General features: G+C 39.4%; 1 protein-coding gene and 1 long non-coding RNA gene across 2 annotated transcripts; one reads left to right on the top strand and one right to left on the bottom strand.

The window, feature by feature from the left end:
• Positions 1–961: 961 nt before the first annotated feature.
• Sir-3 (sid-1-related gene3) lies at positions 962–27705 on the bottom strand. The gene is made up of 19 exons (XM_073083119.1): positions 25718–27705; positions 24243–24312; positions 23764–23863; positions 23164–23277; positions 22600–22757; positions 21889–21999; positions 21452–21538; positions 20794–20970; positions 16402–16588; positions 16064–16135; positions 15745–15932; positions 5451–5612; positions 4505–4687; positions 4126–4243; positions 3679–3801; positions 3169–3285; positions 2652–2772; positions 1892–2138; positions 962–1139 (listed from the first exon to the last, which is right to left on the bottom strand). Exons 1-19 carry the CDS (start codon positions 25846–25848, stop codon positions 1005–1007), a joined length of 2601 nt encoding a protein of 866 aa, XP_072939220.1. The 5' UTR covers positions 25849–27705; the 3' UTR covers positions 962–1004.
• Positions 11932–15350, top strand: LOC140749883 (uncharacterized). Its single transcript, XR_012103136.1, has 2 exons — positions 11932–11961; positions 14402–15350. It is a non-coding gene; the product is annotated as an uncharacterized LOC140749883 (long non-coding RNA).
• Position 27706: the final 1 nt, after the last annotated feature.

Below are 27706 nucleotides of genomic sequence, written 5' to 3'. Positions count from 1 at the left end.
ACTTACTTGTTAATTTCCACTTATAAGGCAATTTTTACATAGGTTACTATAACTCTTTGATTTTAACAACCGAGCTACATTATGATCGCTCGTACCTCCCCCTGCTACATGCAGAGAACAGTTTTTCGGACTATAGTATCATTGCCCTATATAGGCATTATTGTATAATACGATACAAACACGATACGACATTAGTTTTTAGTACTGCTAAGAAAATATAATATATTGCGGGTTATACGCGAGATTTCTATTCGCTATAATCGTCTCGGCGGCCTCATTATTAATACATGCAAGCTGGGATCTCTAAATGAACGCATTTGTAGTAGTACTCTAGTAGCAAGTCCTTATGCATTGCAAAGACGAAAAACCTGATACCCACTCTGATTGCTAGGTCAGGACGGGAGGTTTCCCGTCGTCGTCGGTCGTCGAGGTGTTGTCTCCCGTGTTCGAACACGATCGGCTCACTCCGCCTTATTCATAAGAGTTCCACAGAAGGAGACTGCGCCCTCCATCCTTGTTTCTTTGCTAGCTAATACAGCGGACGTAAAAGATACTCGTATCTTCCGATCCGGTTGAGTAAGATACACCGCTTAGAGTCCCAGTGCGTTCTGCATCATCCCTCGTCCATCCATCAAGCCTCACGTCCCATTCGACACAAATACTCACCGGAACAGCCATGTCTGATCATGTACGTGTGTCAGTCTAAAGGCGGCGATTATCCCTCGCCGTCCCATCTAAGCTTCGAAGTTTGGCAAGATCACATTAATAGTACGTCGATGTGCGTGACTCTCCTCTTAGAGTCGTACGCACCACTCGACCAGAGCCATTGTCGACCTACATCGTACTACCACAGAGGAAATCTCTCACATGCATCGATATACTACTAATAAAATGTCATTGCTCACATGTCATTCTTCTACAGTTGACAGCTCAACAAGGGACGTGTAATGAAACATAGAAAAATATAATAAACGCTTTATTAAGCAGTTGTAACAGCGCAGCGACTAGAAGACTGGTATCTCTGTTCTCTTGACGGCGGAGAGTCCATCGTCCCACGTGAGCATGGCGCTGAAGGACAGGTACAGCGCCGCCGCCGACAGCAGGTGCCACAGGTCGTGCGAGTCGTAGAACTCCAGGATCTGAGAATGGTATAATAATCGTATTATGGTGTTATATTTGTTTTCATTAAATAGTTGCATGTCGTAGTCCCACTGAGAGCCGGTCCACACGGCGCGTTGCGTCAGCGTTGCGTCGAAGTAGCGCTGTCGCTGCATCGTTTTACATACTAATAAATAATCATAGTGTACACGATGCGCTGCGTCGACGCAACACATACGCGACTGAACTGCAGCGCCCGAGACTAAGCGGGCGGGGGAGTACTCATTGCGTCGCCGGAGCGGCAGCGTTCAGTTGTTTATGCGTTGATAAGCTGATCTGATCTCGCTTATTTTTACGTATTTTGACGGTGACGTAATAGCAGCAATGCCAGACGTCTTTTCCGATTCATGCTTTCTATAAAATTACTGCAACGATTACTTAAAATGCTCGCCACAACGGTGCGTCGCCGTTGCGGTGACGGAGCGTTACGACTATGTCGTAGTAAAGCTGCGTTGTAGCAGCGCCCGTGTGGCCGGCTATGCGTCAAAACCTTTGCGTTGCGACGACGCAATGCAACGCAACGCGCCGTGTGGACTGGCTCTGATTAACTCGATGGAGCATGGCGAGTAAAATTAGAGCCAGGTACTTCTCCGTAATAAAATGGAAAAAAATTAGTTCAGTAGTATCAGAGTATACCGATATAAATATTGTTTTGTAAGATATTAGTATTATGGGTAATTTAATCGAAACAATAATGTAATATTGTTTCGATGGCCACAAGGCTCAAAGGTACCTTGCACTCGTGGTTGCGGTGTCGCGAGAGCGCGGGCGTGGCGGACCAGTCGGAGGAGCCGGCCAGGAAGAAGTAGAGCGCGGGCGCCCAGCACGCCGCCGCGCCGCCCAGCAGCAGCCAGGCGTACCAGCGCAGCCGCTCGCCGTGCACCAGCTTCATGGCCAGGTAGAACACCATGTACAGCAGCGCGTTGCACAGCAGCACCTGCAGCAGGTGCCCCGCGAAGTCGCTCGTCTGCGTCAGCAACCTGCTCGCACCACCGCACAGTTACACCGGCTTGATCGGTAAAGTGATCTTTCAAGTCATTAAAATCTAACATGAAAAGGTCTACGAATATGACATTTTAAACTTTAATAACATGTAAGATTCGATTTTAATAATATTCAATAAAAATACTTGTCTGTATGCATTTCACATTTTTAACACATATTTTTGTGTGAAACTATGATTTTATAGAAGTTATTCAAATACGAGCACACAAGACTTAAGAAAGATCTGCTATAGTTCTAGCACCATTTTGTACGAATTAAAAAAAGCGTAAGTACACAAGACGTTATACTTGCTTGACATACTTGATTATAAATGTTATAAAAAAAACACAATATGTAAGTAATGACACGACTTGTAACGTAATATACTATACAACTTTTTTTACATGTTTGCAAAAATTCACTCTAATATTTTTTTCCCAAACGAGCCAAAGTAAGTATAGCTTGAATAAAAGCTTGTTAATAAGATGGTGTATAATAGAGCGTCTGACCCGTAGATGGCGAAGAGCCAGTTGACGGCGTTCCCGATGAGCAGCATGACGAGCCGCGTGCTGTACAGCGGCTGCAGCCCCTTGCGCAGCTCGCGCGCCGCCTCCGCCACGCTCTCCTTCTCTGCGGCACCACACCACACGCTCAGCTCACCACGCTCACGCCAGTCAGTCAGTGTATCAGAGACAGTTCGAGCCAATCGAGGCGGAAGTGGAATTTATTCAATAGGTCAGCCAAAAAAAAAATCCTTTATATAAGATCGATGTTGGTGAAATAAAACTCTTAAAGATTTAGGATTAAACCCATAAAAAATTAAAAATATCATTTGCTCAAGCTTAATGTACTCACTAAATGCTTTAGTAAGCAAATTGATAAGAAATAATTTTAACGATTATTGTACTTTTTTTAAATTATATTATTTTCAAGGACTTTATTTAATTTTAGATATATTGGAATGAAGTAATGGAGTTGCACAAATAATATTGAAAATTGGTGGTACAAGCAAGAAGTAATGTTTACCGAGTCGGAACTGTCCGACGTAGTAGATGCGCAGCGACAGCAGCAGGAAGGTGAACACGTGCAGCACCGAGAAAACGCCCCAGAACAGCGCGCCGCCGCCCAGCACGCCCCACACCACTGCACACCACACGAACGTATCACACCTTCGACTCTCAATATTCCACCACATGACTCGATTACGATTCGATTCAACTCAATGGAACAAAGATCGTGGAAAAGAAGGGAAAATTATATTAGCCATGTCGTTTATATAAACGAGCAAGAGTTGTTAAACACAAGCAAAAACTAAAAACCTTATTCAAAATATTTAATCTGTAATCACTTTAACAATAATAAATAAATTCTAAGATAATATTTTGAGGTAATCATAAGATATAAGTACTCGGTTCTCTTTAAAAACATTATTAGATAGTATTTTGGCGGTGGTAACTTTTTAAAAATAAATCATCTAACAGGAATTGCACTAGACAGACTACATAAGTAATGTTCAGCGACGGTGTCCCAGCGTACCGATGGCGATGAGCACGGCGAGCACGCCGAAGGTGGCGTGCGCGCGCGCGTTGACGTCGGGGTGCCGCGACTGGTAGATCTTCACCATGCTCAGCACCGCCAGCACGTACATGAACGCCGTGTCTGCGCACACATCACCTTATGTTTAACGTCTGCTCGTTCTCTTCGCTTTCTGCTCGATACGACTAGAACACGCTAAACGTGATCAGGATCCGATACGATTGATACGTTGCAATGTTGCAACAAAAATGTTACCGATATCATTGAAGTAATTTCAATTTTGCTGTCGCGCGTGTCTCCGGTACGTGTTCGTGTGCTTTCATACGCACACTTACATGGATCGCAAAAATACATCAGACACTTAATTCATAAGTGCGTCAGAAAGACGCCAATTAAGGAGAAATCACCAGGTACAATAGATATGTAGAAAAATAAGAGAAAACTGACCAAATTGAAAATTGAGCCTATTAGGGCAAACGTGGTAGCTTGCGGACAGCACGGCCACCACCATCATGCCGACGCCCAGCGCCGACAGCAAGCCGTAGTGCGCCGGGATGCCGTACTCCTGAAACGTAACTATCTTTGATCACATATCCCTAAATATAACAGGAATCAAGTGGTGCAAAAAAAAAACACGAAATCAAAGAAAAAGTGCGGAGAAATATCGTTATCGAAATGCACTAAAAACTACGTTTTTTAATATTTTACAAACACGAAAATAGATGACAGTGACAATTTCAATTGTCAAAACTGGTTACATTTACTTGTTAGGAGTGAGTAATCTGTACTAATCTATGGTTTAGTTGGGGTGTAGTGGAGCAGTGACCTCGTGTCGGGGCTCCCGCTTGCGGCGGCGGCGGCGGCGGCGCACCTGCAGCAGGAACAGGCCGCCCAGCAGCAGGTAGCCGAGGTTGGACAGCACGTGGTTGAAGTCGCTCAGCGCGCCCGCCGGGTGCGCGCACAGGAAGTTGTAGTAGCAGATGTCCAGCGACCCCGACACGTTCAGCACCTGCGCCGTCGTGGTACTCCATTCATATTACTAATTTATCATTATATTTTAAATGGACATGAACAATTATAGGATACTAGATTTTGCCCGCGGCTTCGCCCGCGTTTAAAAGAAAATAATATGACTTACTAACAAACACAAAACTGAAAATTTGTACCTTCATTGGAATGACAGTGGCGTCATCTGGCGAAAATTGGTCGTACCAATTGGTACGACCTGAAATCTTCGTGGGCTCATGGACAACAACTTTGCTAAAGATCATCACTTGATCAATGCATAGTTTACGATTCAATCCTTACTAATATCGATTAAAATAATTGACTTTTTGGTCCAAAAGATCGATTCTCCGATTAATCTATCTTTGATCGCCATCCCTAGTTCCCGTGGGATGGCGATGGGAAAAAGTATGCTATGTCCTTTCTCGGGTTTTAGACTATCTTTGTACAAAATTTCATTAAAATCAGTTCAGTGGTTTAGGCGTGAAGAAGAGACAACCAGACAGACAGACAGACAGACAGGCAGATAGACAGAGTTACTTTCGGATTTATAATATTAGTAAAGAAGTAAAGATAGTAAGGAAGTAAGGATAAAAAGTAACATTAAATTTAATTCGATAGGTTGTGATAAAGTGGTAGGAAGGGTTTATTATTGACGGCGCCAACGGTATATTACTATGAGTGATAGAGTGTGAGCGTGTCAGGATATGATGGTGGTGTCAGCGCGTGTAGGTAGGGGTCGGGCGCGAGTGTGCGGCGTGTCTCACGATCTGGAAGGCGACGATGAGCTGCACGCCGGGCAGCGCGTAGAACACGGCGACGGTGGCCAGCGTGTGCAGGTAGCGGTCGGAGCGCGCGCGCAGCGTGGCGCCGCGCCGCCGCGCCAGCGCCGCCAGCCGCAGCCGCGCCGGCAGACCGAACGCGCCCGCCTGCCGACACACGCAACACGTTCATTATGTGACCAATCCCCCCCCCCTCCCCCCTCCTTTCCCTCTTCAGTTGAAGAAAGCCTGGGCCGTACTCCACTACGTTGTTAATTTAATATTAGAATGGTAATATTTAAAAATTACATTAATAAACAGTATTTTTTAACTGTCTCTAATTTTATTTAATTCGAATATGATACAATTATTATGAAATATACTTAAACTAATTTTAAAACAAATAGAAATAAAAATATTTACAATAATCAAAAAATAACTAAAACTAAAATAAATGAGCCAGATCGCTGCCCCGCGGTAGTGTACCCAAGACACTAGCAGCATTACCTCGTTGTATGCTTTTTTTCGAGGGTAGGTGTTAAATCTGTCAACACAACTTTTTTTCGGCCTCATCGTTTTTAATTAAATAAAATAGTATTACTTACAAATTAATGTCCCAAATGTGCCTGTGATACACTACCTTTTAAATATTGAAAAAAATAAGCAAGAATTCTTTTGACAACCATATTTTTATTAATCAATATGACATCAGTACTTATATTTCTTTTATTACATTCGGACAATTCATAAACAATAAATAAGACTTAATACTCCCACTAAATTTTTATACTCCTCAAACATGAAAATTTCATTAACTTTATAACTGAATAAATAAATAACTGAATAGACCTAAGAAACAAAAACACACAAATACAACAAAACAGAATATATAAACTTAGCAACACTCCTAACCAACTCATAGTATAACATGAAATTATATATTCTTCTAATACTTAAATATAAAAAAAATTAAGAACTAAGTAATTGGTCTCTAATACTTTCAAACTTAGGAGTGCATAACGCTTTTGTTAATATATCTGCTAACTGTGCAGAAGTATGAACATACTTCAAAACAATCAAACCCTGCTTGACCTTTTCTCTGATAAAATTATATTTTACATCAATGTGTTTAGTTTTTTTATGGTAAACAGGATTATTAAGTAACTTAATGGCACTCTGATTGTCCATACATAGAGCAGTACAAACTTGAAATTCCTCTATGTCTTTAAAAAAATGGCTTAACCATAGAATATTTTTAGAAGCTTCACATGCAGCCATAAATTCAGCCTCAGTTGTTGATAGAGCGACACTATTTTGTTTCTGGCTTGACCAAGAAATAGGTCCCCCATTTAACATAAATACATATCCAGTTGTTGACTTCCTAGTGTCCAAATCTCCACCAAAATCTGAGTCTGAATACCCTATTAAACTTTCAGAGCCCTGATATTTAATGCATAATGTTTTTGTTTTTATAAGATATCTTATTATTCTTTTAAGTTGAGTGACATGTTCTGAACTTGGATTATTAATATACCTACTTAAAACATTTACAGCATATGATACATCAGGCCTCGATGCAGTAGACAAAAACAATAACGATCCTATAGCCTCCCGATATGGAAAATCAATGTGTTCAATTTCCGTATTTTTAGTAACATGCACATTAACATCAGCTGGTGTATGACAAGGATGAGCAGAAGACATATTGAACCTACTGATAATCTCTTGTATGTAATTTCTTTGCGAAATTGTTATAAATTTATCCTCTTTAGAAATTTCTAAACCAACAAACATATTTAAATCCAACTCTTTTATCTTAAAACCTTGCATTAAGTATTCAATAATATGCTGTAATAAACTATTAGATTCTGACATTATTAATGCATCATCAACGTAAAGAATTAACAAAGCCTTGACACCATCAAATCTACCCATAAAAACACAGTTATCTGCATGTGACTGAATAAAACCGAATTTTTTAAGAAAATTCGTAAATTTTATGTTCAAGCACCTCGGGGGTTGCTTTAACCCATACAAGGACTTATTAAGTTTACATATTAGTCCTTTGGGTGCCAATACTCCATCTGGGACTTCCATGTAAATGTCTTCTTCAAGCTCTCCATATAGAAAAGCAGTTTTCACATCCATCTGTTTTATTTTCCATTCATGCTGTGCCGCAATACTCAAGACTATTCGGATAGATTCATATCTTGTAGTAGGAGAGAATGTTTCATTGTAGTCAATTCCTTGAATTTGTGTAAAACCTCGAGCACAAAGCCGTGCTTTGTAGCGCTCAATCTCACCTTTCTTATTTCGTTTTCTGGTGAAAACCCATTTAGACGTTATTACTCTATGATTATCTTTATTAACAAAATGCCATGTGTCATTATCCTTATGAGCTTTCAACTCTTCTCTAATTGCTTCAAGCCATTCTTTACGTTCTGAACTATTAACTGCTTCATTGTATGTTAAAGGTACATTTAATTCCATTACATTAGCTTCAAAAACTCTATTTCTTCGTGGCCTCAGAATCATATTTGTACCATTTATACTATCTAGTTCGACTGGAACTGACGGTTCATAAGTTTCATCATTCTCATTAGCGCTATAAATACTTTCTTCACTATCCTGGCTCGAACTACTTGTATTTACTATACCATCACTATCTTCTATTTGCCTTTCCTCCGGAAAGCAATCTTCTCCCTCAATGACTATTTCAGCTATATTTTTTTTAATTTCTGCTACTTTATGTTCATTAAAAATTACATTTCTTGATACAGTAATTCTTTTCGACTGAGGATCATACATTCTGTAGTTATTGTAATCATAACCCACTAAAATCATTTTACGACTCTTACTATCAAACTTTCTTCGGTGTTGATCTGGTACGTGTACAAACCCTTCACACCCAAACACTCTGATGTGATCTAAACATGGTTTTATCCCATTCCAAAGCTCATATGGAGTTATATTAGGTGTTTGACTTGAAGAAGTACGATTTAATATATATACAGCGCAATTAACCGCTTCAGCCCAAAGATATAATGGCACGTTACGACCATACAGCATAGAACGAGCACTCTCCACAATAGTCCTCAACTCCCTTTCTGCACGACCGTTCTGTTCAGGGGTGTAAGGAGCTGTAAACTCATGCGTAATACCTTCATTTTCCAGGTAATCTATAAAATCTTTACCTTTGTACTCACCTCCATTATCAGTGTGCAAAATTCTAATGTTATGGTTAAACTTATTTTTAATTTTTTTAGTATACTTCTTAAAACAATCCAGAACATCGCTTTTATTCTTTAAAAAATATACATAGATAAAACTTGTAGCTCCATCTTTAAAAATAACAAAATATTTCATACCTTGGACTGAAAGTTCGCTGAATGGTCCACAGACATCACTATAAATAACATCACCTGGTTGGAGCTGCCCTCTATTAGACTTTTGGAATGGTTGACGTGACTGTTTTCCCAAAGCACAGCCATCGCATACAAAGTTATCAAAATCAGAGATATCTATACCTGTAACAATGTTACCTTTACACATTTTCTGGATTTCTTTCACATTTAAGTGACCTAGGCGTTCATGCCATGTCTTAAGATTTGACTTGTGTACTATGTTACACACTTGATTCTCAACTGTTTTTACATTTAGTTCATATAAATTATTATTTTGCAGAAATGCACACATTACCAATTTATTTTCTCTATAAATCATGGCATTTCTACCATTTTTCACAATTTTATAGCCCTTTCTTGTGGCTGCCCCTTCAGAAAACAAGTTTCTTCTTAATTTAGGTACATACAGTACATCTGACAGAATACTCTTCTCCCACTGGCCATTAACACACTTATTTATTACAATAGTACCTTGGCCTTGTACTTCTATAACTTCCTGATTTCCTAGTTTTAAGGGAGATCCTGTATACATATGCAACTCTTGAAAAAAATCTTTTCTAAATGACATATGAGCTGAAGCTCCACTATCTAGGATCCATTTAACACTCTCAGTATCCTCTGACTCAGTATCTGTTATGTTAAATGCTAACATATTTCTCTCTTCTCTGTCCTTCTTCCGCACATAACAATCTCGGGCGAAATGGCCCCTTTTACCACAATTGTAACACATAAACCGGTGCTGCTGGCCTGGTTGGTAATCCCCATCAACATCTACTTTCTCCATATTCAGTTTCTTTTTTAATGGTAACGACTTTTGTGTATTTTTTATTTTTGAATCTGATTTTCCCACAAATAATGCCACATCATTTTCATCTTCAACATTTAAACTAGCTTCTTCATCTAGCAACCGTGCTGTGAGATTAACTATAGTTTGATTCTTAGGATCTAACGATAACCAAGCTTGCCGGAGAGACCGGTATTTTGGAGGCAGAGTTCCCAAAATTTTTGTCATTATAGCAGTATCACTGATAGATTCACCGCTTTCTTTTAAAAGTTTCGCTAAGCTCTCTACTTTAGCTACATGTTGTGCTATGTTATCAGTTGAAGACATCTTGTATTGATAAAACCGTTCATGTATAATCATTTTGTTTAATTCTAACTTTTGTTCATATATAGACTCAAGTTTGGACATTATTTCATACGCCGTTTCACAATTTTCCACCAATGCTATTTGACTAAAATCCATAGCAGATGTCATTATAAACATAGCCAGTCCATCATCTTTATTCCACTGGTCGAAGTCTTTTTCGGGTTTTGGTTTGCTTATATCAAGCCCCTTTGCACGTAGGGCGCATTTAATTTGAAATTTCCACTGTTTGAAGTTCGATCCTTCAAATTTGTCCACACACATTAACTTTCCTGACGACTCCATTTGTAATGTTCGAATATTGTTATATTATCCGAATTTTCATTTCACTACGTACTTTACTATTTTTATGCTCTTTACTTATTACAATTACACAACGTACCTGGGCACATAACCTTTTAAATATTGAAAAAAATAAGCAAGAATTCTTTTGACAACCATATTTTTATTAATCAATATGACATCAGTACTTATATTTCTTTTATTACATTCGGACAATTCATAAACAATAAATAAGACTTAATACTACCTACCCACCAGCACTAATTCCATAAAAAAATAAATACAATTATTAACAGCACTATAGTTTGATTCGTCACAAATATACACTGCAGCATGGACTCTCTCCAAGGCTCATTAACTGCCATGTCAGCACTGTTTACATGCAAGATGGATGAATTCCAGAAGCAATTGCAGCAAAGCTCTTCAACACCGTCTACATCAGCACTTGCTACAGATTTCTCTGCCTTCCGGCTCTTCGTCCTGTCTGCTTTGGACACTGTGCAGAAGCAGATCGAGTTTGTAGCTCGGCAAATGGAGCGCCTGGATATGAGGAGCAGGCGGAAAATGGTACTGTTCCATGGTGTACCCGAAGAGAAGAACGAAACTCCTACTGTTGTTGCCACTAATCTGGTATTGGATAAGCTGAAGTTATCTGATGTCTCAACAAGCAGCATAAGCCGGTGCCATCGTTTAGGACGTCCCACAGAAAGCAGACCCAGACCGTTAGTTGTTAAATTCAGGGAGGTCTCAGTTAGGGACAAGGTGTGGTTTGCCAAAACAAAACTGAAGGGTACAGGCATCACGCAGTCCGAGTTCCTGACGAAGGGTCGTCACGGTGTCTTCATGCGGGCGAGGCAACTCTTCGGTGTCACCAAATGCTGGACCCGAGATGGTGTTATTCACGTGCTGGCTCCGGATGACTCACACCACCAAGTGGAATGCTTGGCGGAACTCGAGGCCATTCCTAGTGCCCCAGCACCAGCGTCTTCGGTGCAGCCTGCTACGAGCGCTAATAGACTCCAAGACAACAAAGAAGTCACTCGCACCAAGCGCCTTCATAAAAATAAGTAAATCTTGCTGATACGTAAGTTCCTTCTGTGTCTTCTGTTTCGCAATTAATACTTTATTTTTCCGTCCTTCTTTACTCTTTATCTTATTCTTTGCTGTCGATTTTCTGTCACTTGGTGCCATTATTGCATTGTTGTACTTGTAATAACTACTCCTGTAGCTGTATTTGTTTACTTTGATTTGATAACGGTAGTACGATACTAATTATCTAATGTTCACCCTATTATTTATCTTTTTTAAGTCTTGTTTATATTTGTTCATATTAAGTTCATGTTAGTACTGACAGCTGACAAGTGTCATATTTCTGTAATGACCATCTATGGATTCGTATTTTTTGTCCCATCTGATAATTTTTATAAAGAATAGTTGCCATGATCCAAAATTATTTATGTATTTTTAATTAATAATTTTCTACTTACTTTTTCGTGATTTCCTTTTTTCTTCAGTGTTCAGTTATTTCATTTTGTTAACAATAAATATTGGTATGTCAAGTTATGCTACAGTATATTTTAAGTAAAAGTTGTATTGTGTTGTAATATTGTGCAGTTGATTAGTGAATGGTTGTTAAGTTATCATATTTGATTTCTTTCCAGACTGCTGGTAGGTGGGAGTTATAGTGAGTCATATATTTATTTTATATTATATTTATTGTTATTTACTTACTATTTTATTACAGATATTATTTAAGTTAATTTATATTTGTTTATATATATTTATTATAATTGATTATTGTGTATCATGTCACTTGATGATAGCAATGAGTCTTCCGTTTCCTTCTCCTCTGCGTCAGACGGATTAAACAGTAATGATAGTTTTGAAAGTATTCCTCCTTTAAACGTAACGTTAGATTCTCATTTCTCAGATGTGCTGAAAAACTTTAATGTTGTCCATATTAATGCACAGAGCATTCCAGCACATTACCCCGACTTATTGTCAACATTTGATAGCACACATATTCACGCTATTCTTATTTCAGAATCGTGGCTTAAGCCATATATGCCATCTACGGCATATTCTATTCCTGGATTTCATTTAATTCGCAATGACCGCACTGTTCGGGGCGGTGGAGGAGTTGCAATTTACCTTCGTTCCCATATCTCCTTTTCAGTATTAAGTATGTCACAGCAGGACGTTTCTGGGAACGAATCTGAACATCTTTTTCTGGAAGTCCAACTATCAAATGCCAAGCTACTTCTTGGTGCTTTTTATAGCCCCTCTCTCAACGTCGACTACTTTTCCTGCTTAGACAAACTGCTTGAAGACCATTGTCCTCTTTATGACCATACCATTATTATGGGTGATTTTAACACTTGTTTACTCAAGCAGGATGTCAGATCTCACAAATTACAATCCTTAGTCGATGCTGCAAATCTGCATATATTGCCTCTAAGTGCAACACATTTCTTTCCAAACTGTGACCCATCTCTGCTTGATTTAATGATGATATCATCACTGGATCATGTGGCAAAGTATGGCCAGTGTGCTGCTGAGGGTTTTTCATATCACGACCTTCTCTACTTGTCATATAAAATCCGACCTCCGAAAGCTAAGTCAAAAATTCTATTTCATCGTAATTTCAGTGGGATGGACCTTGATAAACTCCGACATGACGCTGCTAACGTTGACTGGAGTGTCATAGAACGTGTGAGTACTGTTGACGAGCAGGTGGCACTTTTTAATTCCTTACTGGTACAATTGTACGACTTGCACGCCCCTGTTCGTCCAGTTCGTATGCGTCATCGACCAGCGCCATGGCTTACAGACGAAGTAAGATCCTCGATAAATAAGAAAAATATGGCTAAGTCGAGATATAAGTCGGATCCCTCCGATGTTAATTTTGCGCGGTACAAATCCGCAAGAAATCGCTGCAATATGATGTGTAGGGATTTACAACGACGCCATATTCATAAGTCTGTTCAAAATGAAGACCCTAGTAGGGTATGGAAATTTCTTAAAACATTAGGAATTGGGAAATTGAAAAATTCTACTCCACAAAATTTCGACATAAACAATTTCAATTGTCACTTTTCCGTATCTTCTTGCATTAATAGCGAAACAAAGAAAAAGACTTTAGATCACCTTTCACAAATTCCCAATACTAATTCTTGTTTATTTTCATTTAGTCAATTTTCGGTTCGTGATGTCGAGAGAGCAATACTATCCATACCATCTAATGCGGTCGGTAGTGATTGCATTAGCCGTAAGATGATCATCCCTCTCCTTGACATACTGCTTCCTATTATTACGTCCATATTCAATTATTCCATCCGTAGTAACTCCTTCCCTTCTTCCTGGAAAGACGCTCATGTAATCCCTTTACCCAAAAAATCCAATCCCTCCAACTTTGCAGATTTCAGACCCATTTCCATACTTCCGTTCCTATCTAAAGTCCTTGAGCGCCTTATTCATAAACAGCTTAGCTCCTTTCTTTCCATGCATGCCTTACTGAATCCTTTACAATCCGGTTTTCGTCCTGGTCATAGTACGGCTACTGCGTTACTAAAAATCACAGACGACATTCGCATGGGGATGGATAATCAACAGCTGACCGTATTAACGCTGTTAGATTTCAGCAACGCGTTTAATGCTGTTGATTATGATGTCCTCATAGGGGTTTTGCGTTCTCGTTACATATCTCCGACGGCGATTGATTGGTTTCATAGTTACTTGTATGGTCGCCGACAGCGTATTCAAATCGATGACAAATTTTCCAACTGGTCGAGTACTACTGCCGGTGTACCACAAGGTGGCGTGTTGTCTCCACTTCTGTTTGCTATCTTCATAAATTCTATTAGTCTCCACCTCACTTCTCTCTACCATCTTTATGCAGACGATCTTCAAATTTACAGTCAAGCAAATTTGAGCAACTTGCATTGCGCCATCAAAATTGTTAACACTGATCTGACTCATGTTTCGACTTGGAGTAAGACATATGGCCTTAAGTTAAATGCCTCCAAATCGCAGACTATTATTATAGGGAGTTCGCGACTGACCTCTAGAATCGACTGGAACCTGTTACCACCAATTACTCTGGATAACGTTATTATTCCTTACAGTAATACGGTGAAAAATCTGGGTATATACATGGACCAACACCTCTCATGGATACCGCAGATCACGGAGGTTAGTAAAAAGCTGTTTTCTGCAGTGGGCTCTCTTCGTAGGTTGAGTAATGTTTTACCTATTCCCACTAAAATAACGCTTGCACAATCATTACTTCTACCTATACTTGACTACGCTGATGTGTGTTATCCTGACATTACCGAGGAGCAATTAGATAAGCTTGAGCGTCTTCAAAATTTGTGTATACGGTTCATATTTGGATTACGAAAATATGACCATATCTCTGAATATCGCACTAAACTCAAGTGGCTCCCAATTCGCCTTCGCCGGAATGCTCATATTCTATCTCTTCTCTATTGTTTACTATTTAATCCAACTGCGCCTCCCTACCTCAAACAACACTTCCAGTTTCTACACTTGTCCCATGACCGATCTCTCCGTTCTACAGAAAATCTTGCTCTCTATACGCCTTCTCACTCAACTTCCTTTTATAAAAAATCCTTCACTGTTTCAGCTATCCGTCTTTGGAACTCCCTCCCAGTATCTATTCGTAACTCCCAGTCCCTATACTCCTTCAAAAAACTAGTCAAATCTCACTACCTTCAACTCTAACTTTATTCCTTCTCTAAAGTTGTGCTCTTGCTATTAATCATACTTTGTTTCTAAATTTAATTATTAGCTTCTTTCCCTTTTACTTATTTATTCTTCTCCTACTGCTATCCCTTATCTTACACTTCATTTTACATATTATTAGTTAACATTTTAATAATTTTGCACCCTACCTTTTATTGTATTTCATACTTTCTTTAACTCCTCACCCTAAGGTTGTCTGGAAGAAATCGCTGTTTTAGCGATAAGACCGCCTTTTGTGTCGTCCTAAATTGTATGTTTTCATTTTATGTTCTATTTTATTTTATGGTACAATAAAGAGTATTATTATTATTATTATTATTATTATGGCCAAACTTATTTGTTGACCGAGGTAAGCTCCAGCTCTTGGGTCACCAGAGGTCTCAATCAAGCGCGAAGACAAGTCTTTATAAAACTGCTTCGCTTCTGGTCCCCACGGTCCCATCGTCTCAACTGCGAAGGGCACAAATATATAATTCTGTGAAATAGCAGCATATTTGCGCCGCTTCACAGCCTCCGCAGATTCGGCCGCCGCACCAGCACGCATCGAGGTCGCCCGAATATGAGACGGTGCCATGGTGTCAACACATGTATTTTTTGTATTTTATTTAATGATATTAAAACAACAAGAAATATGTTTAATCATATCTCACACTAATAAAAAGACTTCTATCACAAAAACCTAAAGGAGCACATTGAAACTTGCCTGAGTGCCATCGAGTTGCGTTTGTTGCATAGCTTGTGCGTCGGCCGATGCGTCCGGCGACGTCTGTCCGGCGACGCTGGCGGTGGTGGTGCCGGTGGTGGCCGTGGTCACGGTGGTCACCGTGCCGTTCGTGTACGCTTCCTCCTCCGAGTCCGTGTCTGAACCGTCGCTACTGTCGAATGTTGCGTCTGTAATTTATTAAATTAATACTTTAATTAAATAAGAAATCTACCTAATTGTATCATCTTCTTAAATAATATTCGTGCGTGTCATTCGTAGCCTACAATTTGTGACATCAATTAAATGTTTCTATACTGACCGGAACCACGGCGGCGCCGCGTTGTCGCCGTGTCTGCACTATCAGATCCTGGACTTCTGGCTTCTTCAACCACTGCAACATTAAGTAAGGGTATTTTTGTTAAGAAATAATATAAATTAAAAAAAGGAGTATCACTTCCATCTAATAACAATTTGTTAGTGCGCCGTTACCCCCGAGGGCTAAGCTGGAACGCCTCGGAAAAGTACGTCTCCCTTATCACATTTTTCAAAACACAAAAGGCGTGGCGGTGGTGCCGCCGGAGTCGAACCAGAACGGGTTCTACCACCTTCAAAATGATTGCTACTGAAAATCAGCTCTAACGATGTTCGAGTGCGTACCTCTCGGCGTGTCGGGCGCGTGTGCGGACGGCGCGGACGGCGCGAGCACGGCGCGCGGGCGCACGTGGCGCGCGCAGGCCGGCCAGCGCTGCGCCAGCACCAGCGCGCCGAACGCCACGTAGAACAGCAGGAACAGCGCCAGCGTCGCCGCCGCCGCCACCGCGTACTGCGCCCGCGACAGCGCGCCCTGCACGCACACACACACTGCTGGTAGGTAGCTTCGGAGTACCATTATATGAGGAACTTAAATACTTAGGAAGAGTGAAGTGTAGTGGATGGAAGCAGGCTCTTGTGTATTGAGAGGCGTGTTACTTTAATGAATTCTTTATTTTGACTGTTTTAATACTAAGCTTAACCTAACTTATACCACAGTATAAGGATATACAGTATTTTATCTTCATACAAACGCACGAAACGCAAGCCACGCCTACTCGGCTCGGGCCGGTACTAACTCGGTACACGAACATTCGTGAACGTGCCACGGTGACGAGCGGGTGATGTGACGGTTTTGTAAGATATTTTGTTGTTTCAAGAATAATATGGCGAAGAAAAGTTATAGATTATATTGTGTTGTTTTTGGTTGCTTCAATTCGTCAATAACACAGCCAGATATAACATTTTTTAAACTGCCTGGAAACTCCGAAAGGTAGGACAATTACAATGATTTTTATGTTAATACTAGATACTTAATCTACTAGGTACTACTACTACTAAATTAGATTAGTTTTTAATTAATACAATTTGATATTTTAAAAAAATACGTATAATTGTTGTAATTTTGGTTCAGTAGACAGGTGTCAGAGCTTGTTATTTGAGGTTATCCCTCTTCTGAATTAATAGAATAAAACTATTTCTTCGACCAATTTACAACTTTTATTATTCCCGCGCAAAATAAAACTCGAAACTGTTGATAAACGAAGGGCTTGCTTGTACAACGCACGCGTCGTATTTATTCGTCGTCGCGCGGCGCAACAAAGGCTGAGGGCGTGGCTTAGCGGCCTTTCGGCACCCGTTTGTTCGCGCGATATGCCGCCGAGGGACTATTCTGAATGAGATAATATAAATATTAGAAAATGAGAATTGATCTTAATTTATTTAGATCAATATTTTATTATTGTTGTATTATTTTAAGATCGTCAAAAATAAGAAACTACCATTTGAAAAGTATTTTCTTGATAGGTCAACACCTTTGTTTACATTTTGGACACCCAATTATGAATCGGAGTATAGATTATATTAAAATTATTATTAGATATTTAAACTAAATTTTGCATAATTTGTGTTAATTTATAAGCTATCATGTCGAACATATTTCATATTTTATTGTTGTAACTGTCAAGTACCCAATTATAAGAATAGTTTTTATTACGTAATATATACATATTCAGAAACATAACATGCATTTTCATTCAACACTTTCTATATAATTAACTATAGCATTCATTTGTTTAAATAAAAAAATACAACATTTACAATCAAAAAATTAAAAAGAAAGTCAAGTATGCAGATGTAATTAAAAAACTGTAGGCAGGCAGCCCTAACGCGTTACCGTGCCCAGCGCAACCGTAGGTATCTAATTCAAGGTCAGGGCCGAGTTAAATTACTGTATATCCTTATACTGTGCTTATACTATTAGGACTCTTAGACACACACCAAAAGTCGGAAAAAACAATAAATAAATGACGGTAATTAAGATGACAAAGTTTTCTTTATATGCTGCAGAATCTATATTTTCGGTGGACAAATTTCAGAGACTTTATTCTGGACTTCCTTTTACCACCCATTTATTAGCTTGACCTATATGTTTGTATGTAGCAATCATTGAACTCGATTTTGACCCACTTCGAACGGGCCGATTAATTTAAAATTTTGAATAATCGATCAAGAACCGATGACAATACACTATTTTAATACACTATTTTACTCAATATGAAATGATTAACATATTTTATAGAGTACTTAAAGACTTAATTAAAAAATATACACCACTTCTCAAACGAAGGAATGGAAAGTATCCTCCATGGTTTGGGCAATCTCTCGTTAAGTTACTACGAGAAAAAGAAAAATTACGTGTCAGGTTTAAAAAATATAAAAATCCAATGGATGAAATTGAATTTAAATTAATAAGCAAAAGATGTGAAAAGTTAGCAGAGAATCAGTACAATAATTATATACAAGTAGCCGAACAAAGAATATGTGACAACCCCAAATACTTTTGGTATTTTATTAAATCAAAAAGAAGTGAAAATAATTCTTATCCAAGTATGATGACGGATGGAGTGAATGAAAAAACAGATGGAAATGAAATTTGTAACTTATTTGCAGAGTCATTTTCAAAAATATATACGTCAGACTCTATTAATAAGAATATGATTAATCCAACATCTAATTATTTAAATGTCATAGCACAGAATAGCTCTAGTATTGGGGTATTAGAAATATCTCGCGAATTATTATTGAAAAAACTAAAGACTGTCGATACATCGAAAGGTGCGGGTCACGATGGTATACCACCAGTATTCATTAGGAATTGTGCAAATCAGTTAGCAACACCCTTGTATCATATATTCCAAAAATCTATTACCTCCGGAACTTTTCCAAATGAGTGGAAGATAGCAAAAATAGTCCCAGTGTATAAATCTGGCGATAGAAATTCTGTAAAAAATTATAGGCCAATTTCAATTCTATCGACAATGGCTAAAATTTTTGAATCACTTGTATGCCCATCTATCCAAAGTCACTTTCAGCAATATGTTACAGATCATCAACATGGGTTTGTTAAAGCTCGATCCACAAGCACAAACTTAGTTTCTTTTGTGGAAAGTCTTGCTGAAAGCATTGATAAACAGGAAGAAGTAGATGTCATTTACACTGACTTTAGCAAGGCTTTCGACAGTGTACCACACTTATTGCTTATTGATAAACTCAAAACCTATGGTTTTACAGGAAATTTAATTGATTGGATAAGATCTTATTTAACAAATCGCTCATTCTTTGTGGTAGTAAATGGATACAACTCTAAATCACATAAAATAATATCGGGGATTCCTCAGGGTTCACATCTGGGACCAATTCTCTTCAACATATTTGTAAACGATATGCCCAACTGCTTCCTTTCATCTGTCCCATTCTTGTTTGCTGATGATCTTAAAGTTATTCGGAAAGTTAAATCGCAGTTAGACGTCTCTATGCTCCAACAAGACCTGGATAGGTTGTGTCAATGGTGTTGCGTTAATGGCATGAATCTAAATATAGATAAATGTTTTTTTATAAAATTCACAAAAAAATACAATACTGTTGATTCAAAATATTATATTCAAGGAACGCGTTTACAAGAGGAAATTAGTATTAGAGACTTGGGGGTTACATTAGATAAAAAGTTAACATTTTTGCCTCATATAGATAATATAATCAAACGTGCATCCAATATGCTGGGGTTCGTCATAAGAAACAGTAAAATCTTAAAAAAACCAGAGACTAGAATCCTTTTGTATAATACTTTAGTACGAAGTGTGTTGGAGTATTGTCCTGTAGTTTGGAGGCCTCATTATGCGGCTCATATCCTTAGAATTGAACGTGTCCAGAAAAGGTTCTTATGGCATTTATCACACTCTACAAATACTTCAAAAAGAATGCGCACATACTCTGAAAAACTTGAACACTTTAATATGTCTTCTTTGAATAAGCGAAGAATACTTCTGGACTTGACATTCCTTTACAAAATTCATAATAACGTTATAGATTGTCCCCAACTACTTAGCAACTTTAAATTTAGAATACCCCGAACCGCCCCGCGCCATCCAACTTCACTTTTTGTTCCGCCGCTAAGATTAACAGTTTTAGGTAGCAATTCTCCAATACCTCGTTTAAGTAAAACCTTTAATGATTGGTCCATTGATGGACAAATTGATTTATTCTCACTCAAGCTTCACCAGTTTCGACATCATTTGCTCAAGAAAATCCCAAATTAAATTCCACCATTACTATTAAAATCAGAATTACCTACATTAATATAGTTATTAAATTAGTAAAACATTGTTTTAAGTCAAGCGCCTCTGTTACTTAGATATTATGTTCATTGTATGCAGTGTTTACCTATAAGTGATTGTGCATTTAGCTATATTATAGGTTATGTTGTAAGAAGTTATTGTAAGAATGTAACAATTGTTGGTAAACCAAATAAATAAATAAATAAATAATTTTATCTCATTCTCCTCATCAACATCGATTAACGACTTTCCTTGTGCGAAATTAGAGGGGTTTTTAGTTTCTAAACAATAATTACTTAACACGTTATGCTACCGCTACTGCTACTATGCAACAATGCAGCTATCTATGGAAATAATGATTTTATCCGAGTAGGATCACATTAGGACGGGGAGCGTCACTCACCCGCACGGTGAAGGCGAGGCGCTTGGTGCGCGCGGGCGCGGCGGGCGCGGCGGCGGCGTCGCCGAACAGCGCCGCCTGCCACAGCCAGTCGCCGTCCGCCGCCGCCGCGCCGCCGCACCGCGCGTCCGAGCTCCACACCAGCGCCACCACGTAGAACCCCGCCGGGAACTGTTGCCGCTACACATCGACACAACGGTTAAGGTCTAGTTAGGACATAATAGGAAGTAGTCTTCCCCCTTTTATGTCTTGGGGTTCAACCACGAAAGTTCGGGAAACAATCTATTTTTATTCACTTTCATTGCACTTGCGTTTGTCCATGTCTCGCCGCTGACCTAGAACTAATTCGAGTCGACCAGCGTGTTGCAATTATTGACATTTATAACGTAACATTTATTATACAAACGGTGAGTAATGCACAATACTCCCTACACGTACCTTTTATATGAACTTACATAGGATAATAGGATTGTATCTGTTATACCGTGCACTGTGTGTACCGTACGATACGGTACAAAGCATTTTTTTGCATTTAATAGTATAAAATTTTCGGACAAATAATAGATATAATAATAATTCCTGAAGTCTAGTTCAACATGATGAAGATAAAAAATAAATACGCCCGTTATATTATATAAAAAGGTCTTATAAGACTTCTCACCGAAAGTTGAACGGCCCCCGAACGCATTACGGTCATCCGCAGATTGCCGAGTGTGTCGATATCTGTTAACGTCTGCCCTATCGGACACTGGAAAACAAATACATAATAGACTATTTAACATGGTACGCTTGTAGAGCAAAGAAGCAGAAGGAATGATAATCTAACGGTTTGATATTTTTATGCTGAGAGTCTGAATAGAACTATCAGACATGTATTTCTTTTTTTTTATGTATGCATATTAGAAAATTATCACTTACTTCATTGGCAAGGGACACGGCCTAAACAAACGTACATTTGTCTGAGTTGTGTACAAAAGGTAAATAAAATTTAACAGTCCATAGCAACTAAATAGATGCTCTATGGCCAAAGCTAGGACGACACCGGAATATTATTGAGTCGATGATGAACGTAAAATACTTGGGCATGCCGATGCTTACCGTGTAGTTCTGCACGGAGATGGAGGCGCACACCTCGTCGTCCGAAGCCACCACCAGCCGCACGCTATCCTGGTCATCGGGGAACCGGTAGTGGAACACCTGCGGCGCTGTCTGCACAAACATACTATACTGTATGCATAATCCTTGAGGATTAGTATGCCAATACATGAAAAAAATAAGTATTTTCTTTAAAAAAATCCTTTTTGTTTAGTTTGTCATTTATCATTACTTCCCAGAATTTGATCCTTATAAGCAACACTATCAGATAATGGAATAATTCAGAGGGTGTATTTTTTTTTCAAAATGAACTCGTTCGATTCCCGGCTAGGCAAAATGATATTTAAAAAGTAATGATGTAGTTTTAATTTTTATCAAAATCGGCCTCGTAACTCGTTTCAGCATTTTCAGCTAATCCTTATAGTTTCAGATTTGGCCCTGAAAGCATATTTGAAAAATTCACCCTTTATATAAAATATTGTCACGATACGGTGTGATGGGACGGATTGTATTGTGGATGTATAATGTATAAATTAAAGTGATCGCACTGTAAATTGTCATATACGGAGTGTGGGTAGGCTTAACATTAAAAAGATTGATTATAAAAAAGGTATTTTAGTCACTTGACCAACAACCCCTTGCCGATGTTGTTGCAACGAGTCTATTCGTTTAATCAGTGAGCGGTGCGGGCGAGTGGGGAGTGTGGAGGGGTACCGGCGTGGCGACGAGGTGCACGGGCGTGTCGAAGGGCAGCCACCAGACGCTGGGCAGCGCCACGCGCACGCGCACCAGCAGCGGCGCCGCGCACGCCGACGAGATGTGCAGCGAGAACGCGCCCCGCGCCGACACGTGCGCATCCAGGAATTCGCCCGCTGGAACATGCGCCCGAATGTATAGTCACTACGAACTACGAACTTACATCGAAGCTAATTTTTCTATAACAAACCTGCCAGAGTCTCTACGTTCAACGTATTTTAAATAGTCAGCATTACGGAACAGCAGTGTAATGAATTGTTCCGTTGTGGTGTACGTCCTGTATACTGGGCAGTAAAAAATAAACCCTTCAACCATAACGCGCCTGTTTCAATTATAATTACCAACGATTCGAATATTACACTGTAATGCTGACAGTGAATTTGATTTTAAAGTACGATGATTAAAATTTATGACATATTGGTATTAAATAAAAGTAATACGTAGTGGGTAGTAAAAGTAATTAGTATAATTTTTATAATCGTATCTAAGTGTGTGTTATATTGGTAAAGTCTGTCCGCGTACCGCACGCGGAGGTGTCGCTGCCGCCGAGCGCGGTGTCGTCGGGGCAGAGCGCGCGCTCCAGCTCGCGCAGCCGCGCGCCGTCCCACGCGTACGGCAGCTGCCACGTCTCCGCACCTGCACACACACACACCCTGCTTACGTACTGGTACTGATACGTGGATCTGTGTTATAGTATTTAATTAAGTGTTAAGTTAAATATTCTTAGATCTTGTGGATACATTAGGAATATCTCAACCTTTTGAAGAGTTACAGAAACTCACACAAGCTAGTAAAACGCCAAAAGGTGTAGTAACCTATATAGGAATCTTACACATCAGTAAATTACGATATTTATTTATTATACGACTGCGAAGGGTAATGTTTTTGGAACGTATGTATTATATGTTTCTATTTTTTATTATTTTACATACCGCTCAGCTCAAACGGCTACACGTATTTAAACATATGAAGCGTAATTGAAATCGTCTAAACTGTGAGAATAACATAGACTTATAATTTTTAGCGATTGTTTTTTTAAATGAAACTTATTGTGCTCGTGTTACAAGCTGTTTCCTTATATTCGAGTGGTAACCCGAGCGGGCAGCGTGGGGCGGCACGTACCGGCGCGCTGGCGCACGGTGACGAGCACGGGGCGCGCCGCGTCGCCGCCGTCGCTGCGCACCCACACGCGCGACGGACCCTCGCCCTCGCTGTTGGGGGGCTGCAAGATACACCACACGCCATATTTTAAATTGATAATGCAACAACAAAACTATGCCTTCTATTACTTTTGACGTAGATAGAAAAATTCGCTGGGTGTATGTCTCGGGCGTATTCCTGCACTCTGTTTCTGGAAAACAAAGCTAATCGGTCCCATCGACTTCGAGTCGATTAAATTCATACATGTCACGGAATATCAGGAAACTCTTTTTTAACTATCTTAAGAACATAAATAATATCTTATCGCGTTTACTTAACAATAACATAAAATTGAAATTAATAAATTATCATTCCAGCCTTGACCGTTGGTGTTGGTGTCTCTCGTTATCTGAGCTTGCGAACTTAGTAACTGATTAGATTTTTTATATATATTTACTCACCGGTATAAACTCGAGAATGTACTCCAAGCTGTTGTTGAGGGGCAGATGGTGCTCTACATCATACGGCAGCCTGTGTATATTGATTATAACAATAATAAAATATAAAATAAAGTACTTTGAGTATACAAGATATTGTAAGTAGACCAAAGCCTCGGTTCTTCTAAACCAACTTATTTATAAGTTGGTTTAGAAGATAAAATAAGTTATAAGAACATATTATAATTATTACATTTTTAAGTTTAGTAGGAAATTCTTGGACGCATAAAGAGGAGAAAGGAATGAAGGATCCAGCCCCCGCAAGCTAAAATGAACTTCCTTTTGTGACCGACATTTTTTTATAATACAACTGTAGAAACTAGACTTTTTTTTTTCGGCGAGCAGCGTCAACCACAACGGCATTATTTTGGTCCCTCTTAACATAGCTACGTCCATTGTCCATACAAAAAAGTAGCATTTATTTGTAAATAGGAGTATAGTACTTTTCGAGATAAATTCAACGTATAAACAAATCTATTTACTATACTAAGAGAACAGATCCTAAGCACGTAAACAATCAATTATAAATATGCATGTATGTTATGCAGTTACGTTATATTAAGGGCGCCTTATCGATCGATAATTATTAATTATGTAGTATTCAAGGATAATTAATTAATAGGTTGCTACTAGCAAATAGTTTTTGGACTAAGGTATATTAATTATAAACAAGTGTATAAAAGTATAAAGATAATGTTTAACATTAATACATAAATGAAATTAATGTCTTTATGTCACGATTTTAATTCGAGCCCATTTCAAATGTAGGTACTTAAATACTATAAAACTGTACTAAAATAGTGCAAGTGTAGGTCTACATGAAATTATTTATAAATTTAATGCTTAAAAATTGATAAAGTAAATATATGTCACGTGTAGGTAAATAGAGATAATACCTCCTCGAAACCAGAAAGGGCCCGGCCGGTTATCTGCGTTGCCTGATTTAAACATATAAAATTGTGTGATGTACACATTCATTGAGTACACAGGTACTCTGTACTATTTCAATTAACAAACTCTATTTAGTAACCCAGCTTAACTTATTGCGAGCATTTTGAATGGCACTCTACAGATAAAATCGATTCATAGATCCATTACGGTTCACAGATCTACTAGAATTTCTTGTGTCGCAAGTGGTATGGAAAGAACAAACACTCATAAAGAACTAGATTTTTTTTTATAATATAGGAGTAGCAGACGAGCATGCAGTCCACCTGATGGTAAGTGGCTACTGCAGCCCATGGACATCTGTAATCAACCCCAGACAGGATTCGATATTCCTACCTGAGGTCGGCCACAGATGCGCCGCTACCCCTGAGGACTAAGCTGGAACGCCTCGGAAAAGTCTGTCTCCCTTACCACACCCTTCAAACCGGAACACAGCAGCCATGAAGCCATGCAGGTTATGTGGGGAAGTCACGAGGGATGGTCGCACTCACCGCTTCTGCACGACGACGACGCCGCGCGGGGGCGGCGTGGCGGGCCACTCCCCCTGCGGCCCCGCCCCCGCCGGCCGCGGCCCCGCCCCCGCCGCCGCCAGCAGCAGCAGCGCGCGACACACCACGCACATTTAACTGATCCCCACGATGCACATTACACTCAGACACGTCTCGCCGGTACTTGCCGCTCGTCTTGTAGTCACGAGTTTTTTAACTTCATCGGTGGTATTTCGCGCCGGGGCTCTTCAAGCTTCGATGCGAGTATCGACTTCGCAGTTTTCGACTAGCAAGTGGAAGTCCTATCGTGAACCTTTTCCGTCCGGTCCTGTTCGCGATATCGGGTCTATTCGAGTTTACATAGTTGGCGCGCCGGCCGCCGGACGTTAGGTACTGAATTCGAAATCGCTGCGGTTTTATCTATCGATAGCGATTATCGCACCGGCCCAAGATAGCGAGACGCGACCGACTCACTGTTTCGGCGTATTCGTTTATATATTTAAGCGCGAATCGACCGTATATCGAACTTACGCGTTATCGAAGCCGTTCTCGGTGCATACATTCGGGCCTATGTCGCTGAATGTAGTCGTTCACTATCACGCAACAACTACTATAGTGGCGTCAGATAAATATTCATCACGCTCGCAACGACTACGAGTATTAAGTTTTTATGTCGTTTCTGAAAAGAGACCGGATAGATACTAACACTAGCTCGTCCAAAACATAATAATTTAGCGGAGCAATGAAATCACAGGCGATACGGCAGTGGGTCAGCGCGCAGATGTCGCGGCGCGATAACGCTATCTGCGTATTTTTCAGCGGCCGCCGCGAGCGCCGATATTCTGAAGACGGGCAGCGCTGTCACCGGGTTACTAAAACACTACTCATTATTTGTCAGATAATGCGGATAAACAATAAAATCTGCTCGTCGCGTACTCCATGAATGTCGTTGAATATAAATATAATTAGATGATAACGGATTAATGTTCGCATTTACTGTCTACATGCGAAGTACAAAGAACGATGCGTTTGCATTCTAGGATAAATAAAACAGTTTCAAGCTTGAGAAAATAATTTATTGAGTATAAAGAATTATACTATATTGGTCGCGCGAACACAGCGCCGGAAGATACAACAACGGGCGCACCGCGGCGGCCGCCCCTGGTAACTTACAGTTATGTATATTATTCTAACTAGTATAAAAACCAATTATAGTATGATAAACGACGTGCTCTAATTTAAATTTCTTAAAAATAAAAATAAAATGTACAATTAAGTGCGTTTTAAGTTTAAAGTGTGCATGCCCTACATCAAGCTACTTAACATTAAAACATAATCGGAGAAGATTTATTCATTTAATCCAAGTGCACTGTACTATAAAACTAAAATGTACGTGGAAAAATGTGTGCATAGTTTTATAGTATAGATTGTACTAACTATTATGCGCAACTTCTTGAAAGATCGAGAGAGAACATCGGAGGGATCATGGAATCTTAGAATTTAAGGTAATTTTTTATTATATTTCATTTTACTTATAAATACAATAACATCTTATTGAAGAACATCACAGCGTCATGTAACATAATCAATCACTCTCCGTAACATACGACCTACTTATTAAATAAATGCATCTATCAACAACACTCCGGCGCTGCGGCCGCGCGACGCACTCTGGAACGAACACATTCGTGATTCGTCACGCACCACCCGGCTACCTTCCAGTATTTTAGTTCAGCCGTTCTTTTCTCCTTCTCTTGGTCTCGATCAGAATGACCAGCCGAGGGGGCGATACATCGCACGTTTTGAATTATTTACGAGTAAATATGACGTACTCATCCCGCTACCCGGTAAAACTGGCTAATAAAGTGTTGGTGCAATTTCCGCTCACCCTGACATTGACACAGCTACCATCTAACGTTATAAAAGTGTGTTAGTTAACGTTGCATTGAACAGTTTGTCACTTTGTGTATATTGTACCTAAGTCAGTTTGTA

Source organism: Epargyreus clarus, unplaced genomic scaffold, assembly GCF_041222505.1.
Source record: "Epargyreus clarus isolate Ecla_fem2 unplaced genomic scaffold, WU_Ecla_fem_2.2 ptg000018l, whole genome shotgun sequence".
Lineage (NCBI taxonomy): Eukaryota > Metazoa > Arthropoda > Insecta > Lepidoptera > Hesperiidae > Epargyreus > Epargyreus clarus.
The sequence above is the reverse complement of the archived record's forward strand: the minus strand, read 5'-3'. Positions and strand labels throughout refer to the sequence as shown.

Excerpts from the sequence above, each read along its gene's own strand:
- Sir-3 (XM_073083119.1), bottom strand. The coding sequence starts at position 25,848 with ATGTGCGTGGTGTGTCGCGCGCTGCTGCTGCTGGCGGCGGCGGGGGCG. Across the intron at positions 22,758-23,163 it reads CAGCGACACCTCCGCGTGCG|CGGGCGAATTCCTGGATGCG; the intron begins GTACGCGGACAG and ends CGCATGTTCCAG. Across the intron at positions 5,613-15,744 it reads CGCAACTCGATGGCACTCAG|GCGGGCGCGTTCGGTCTGCC; the intron begins GCAAGTTTCAAT and ends GTGTGTCGGCAG.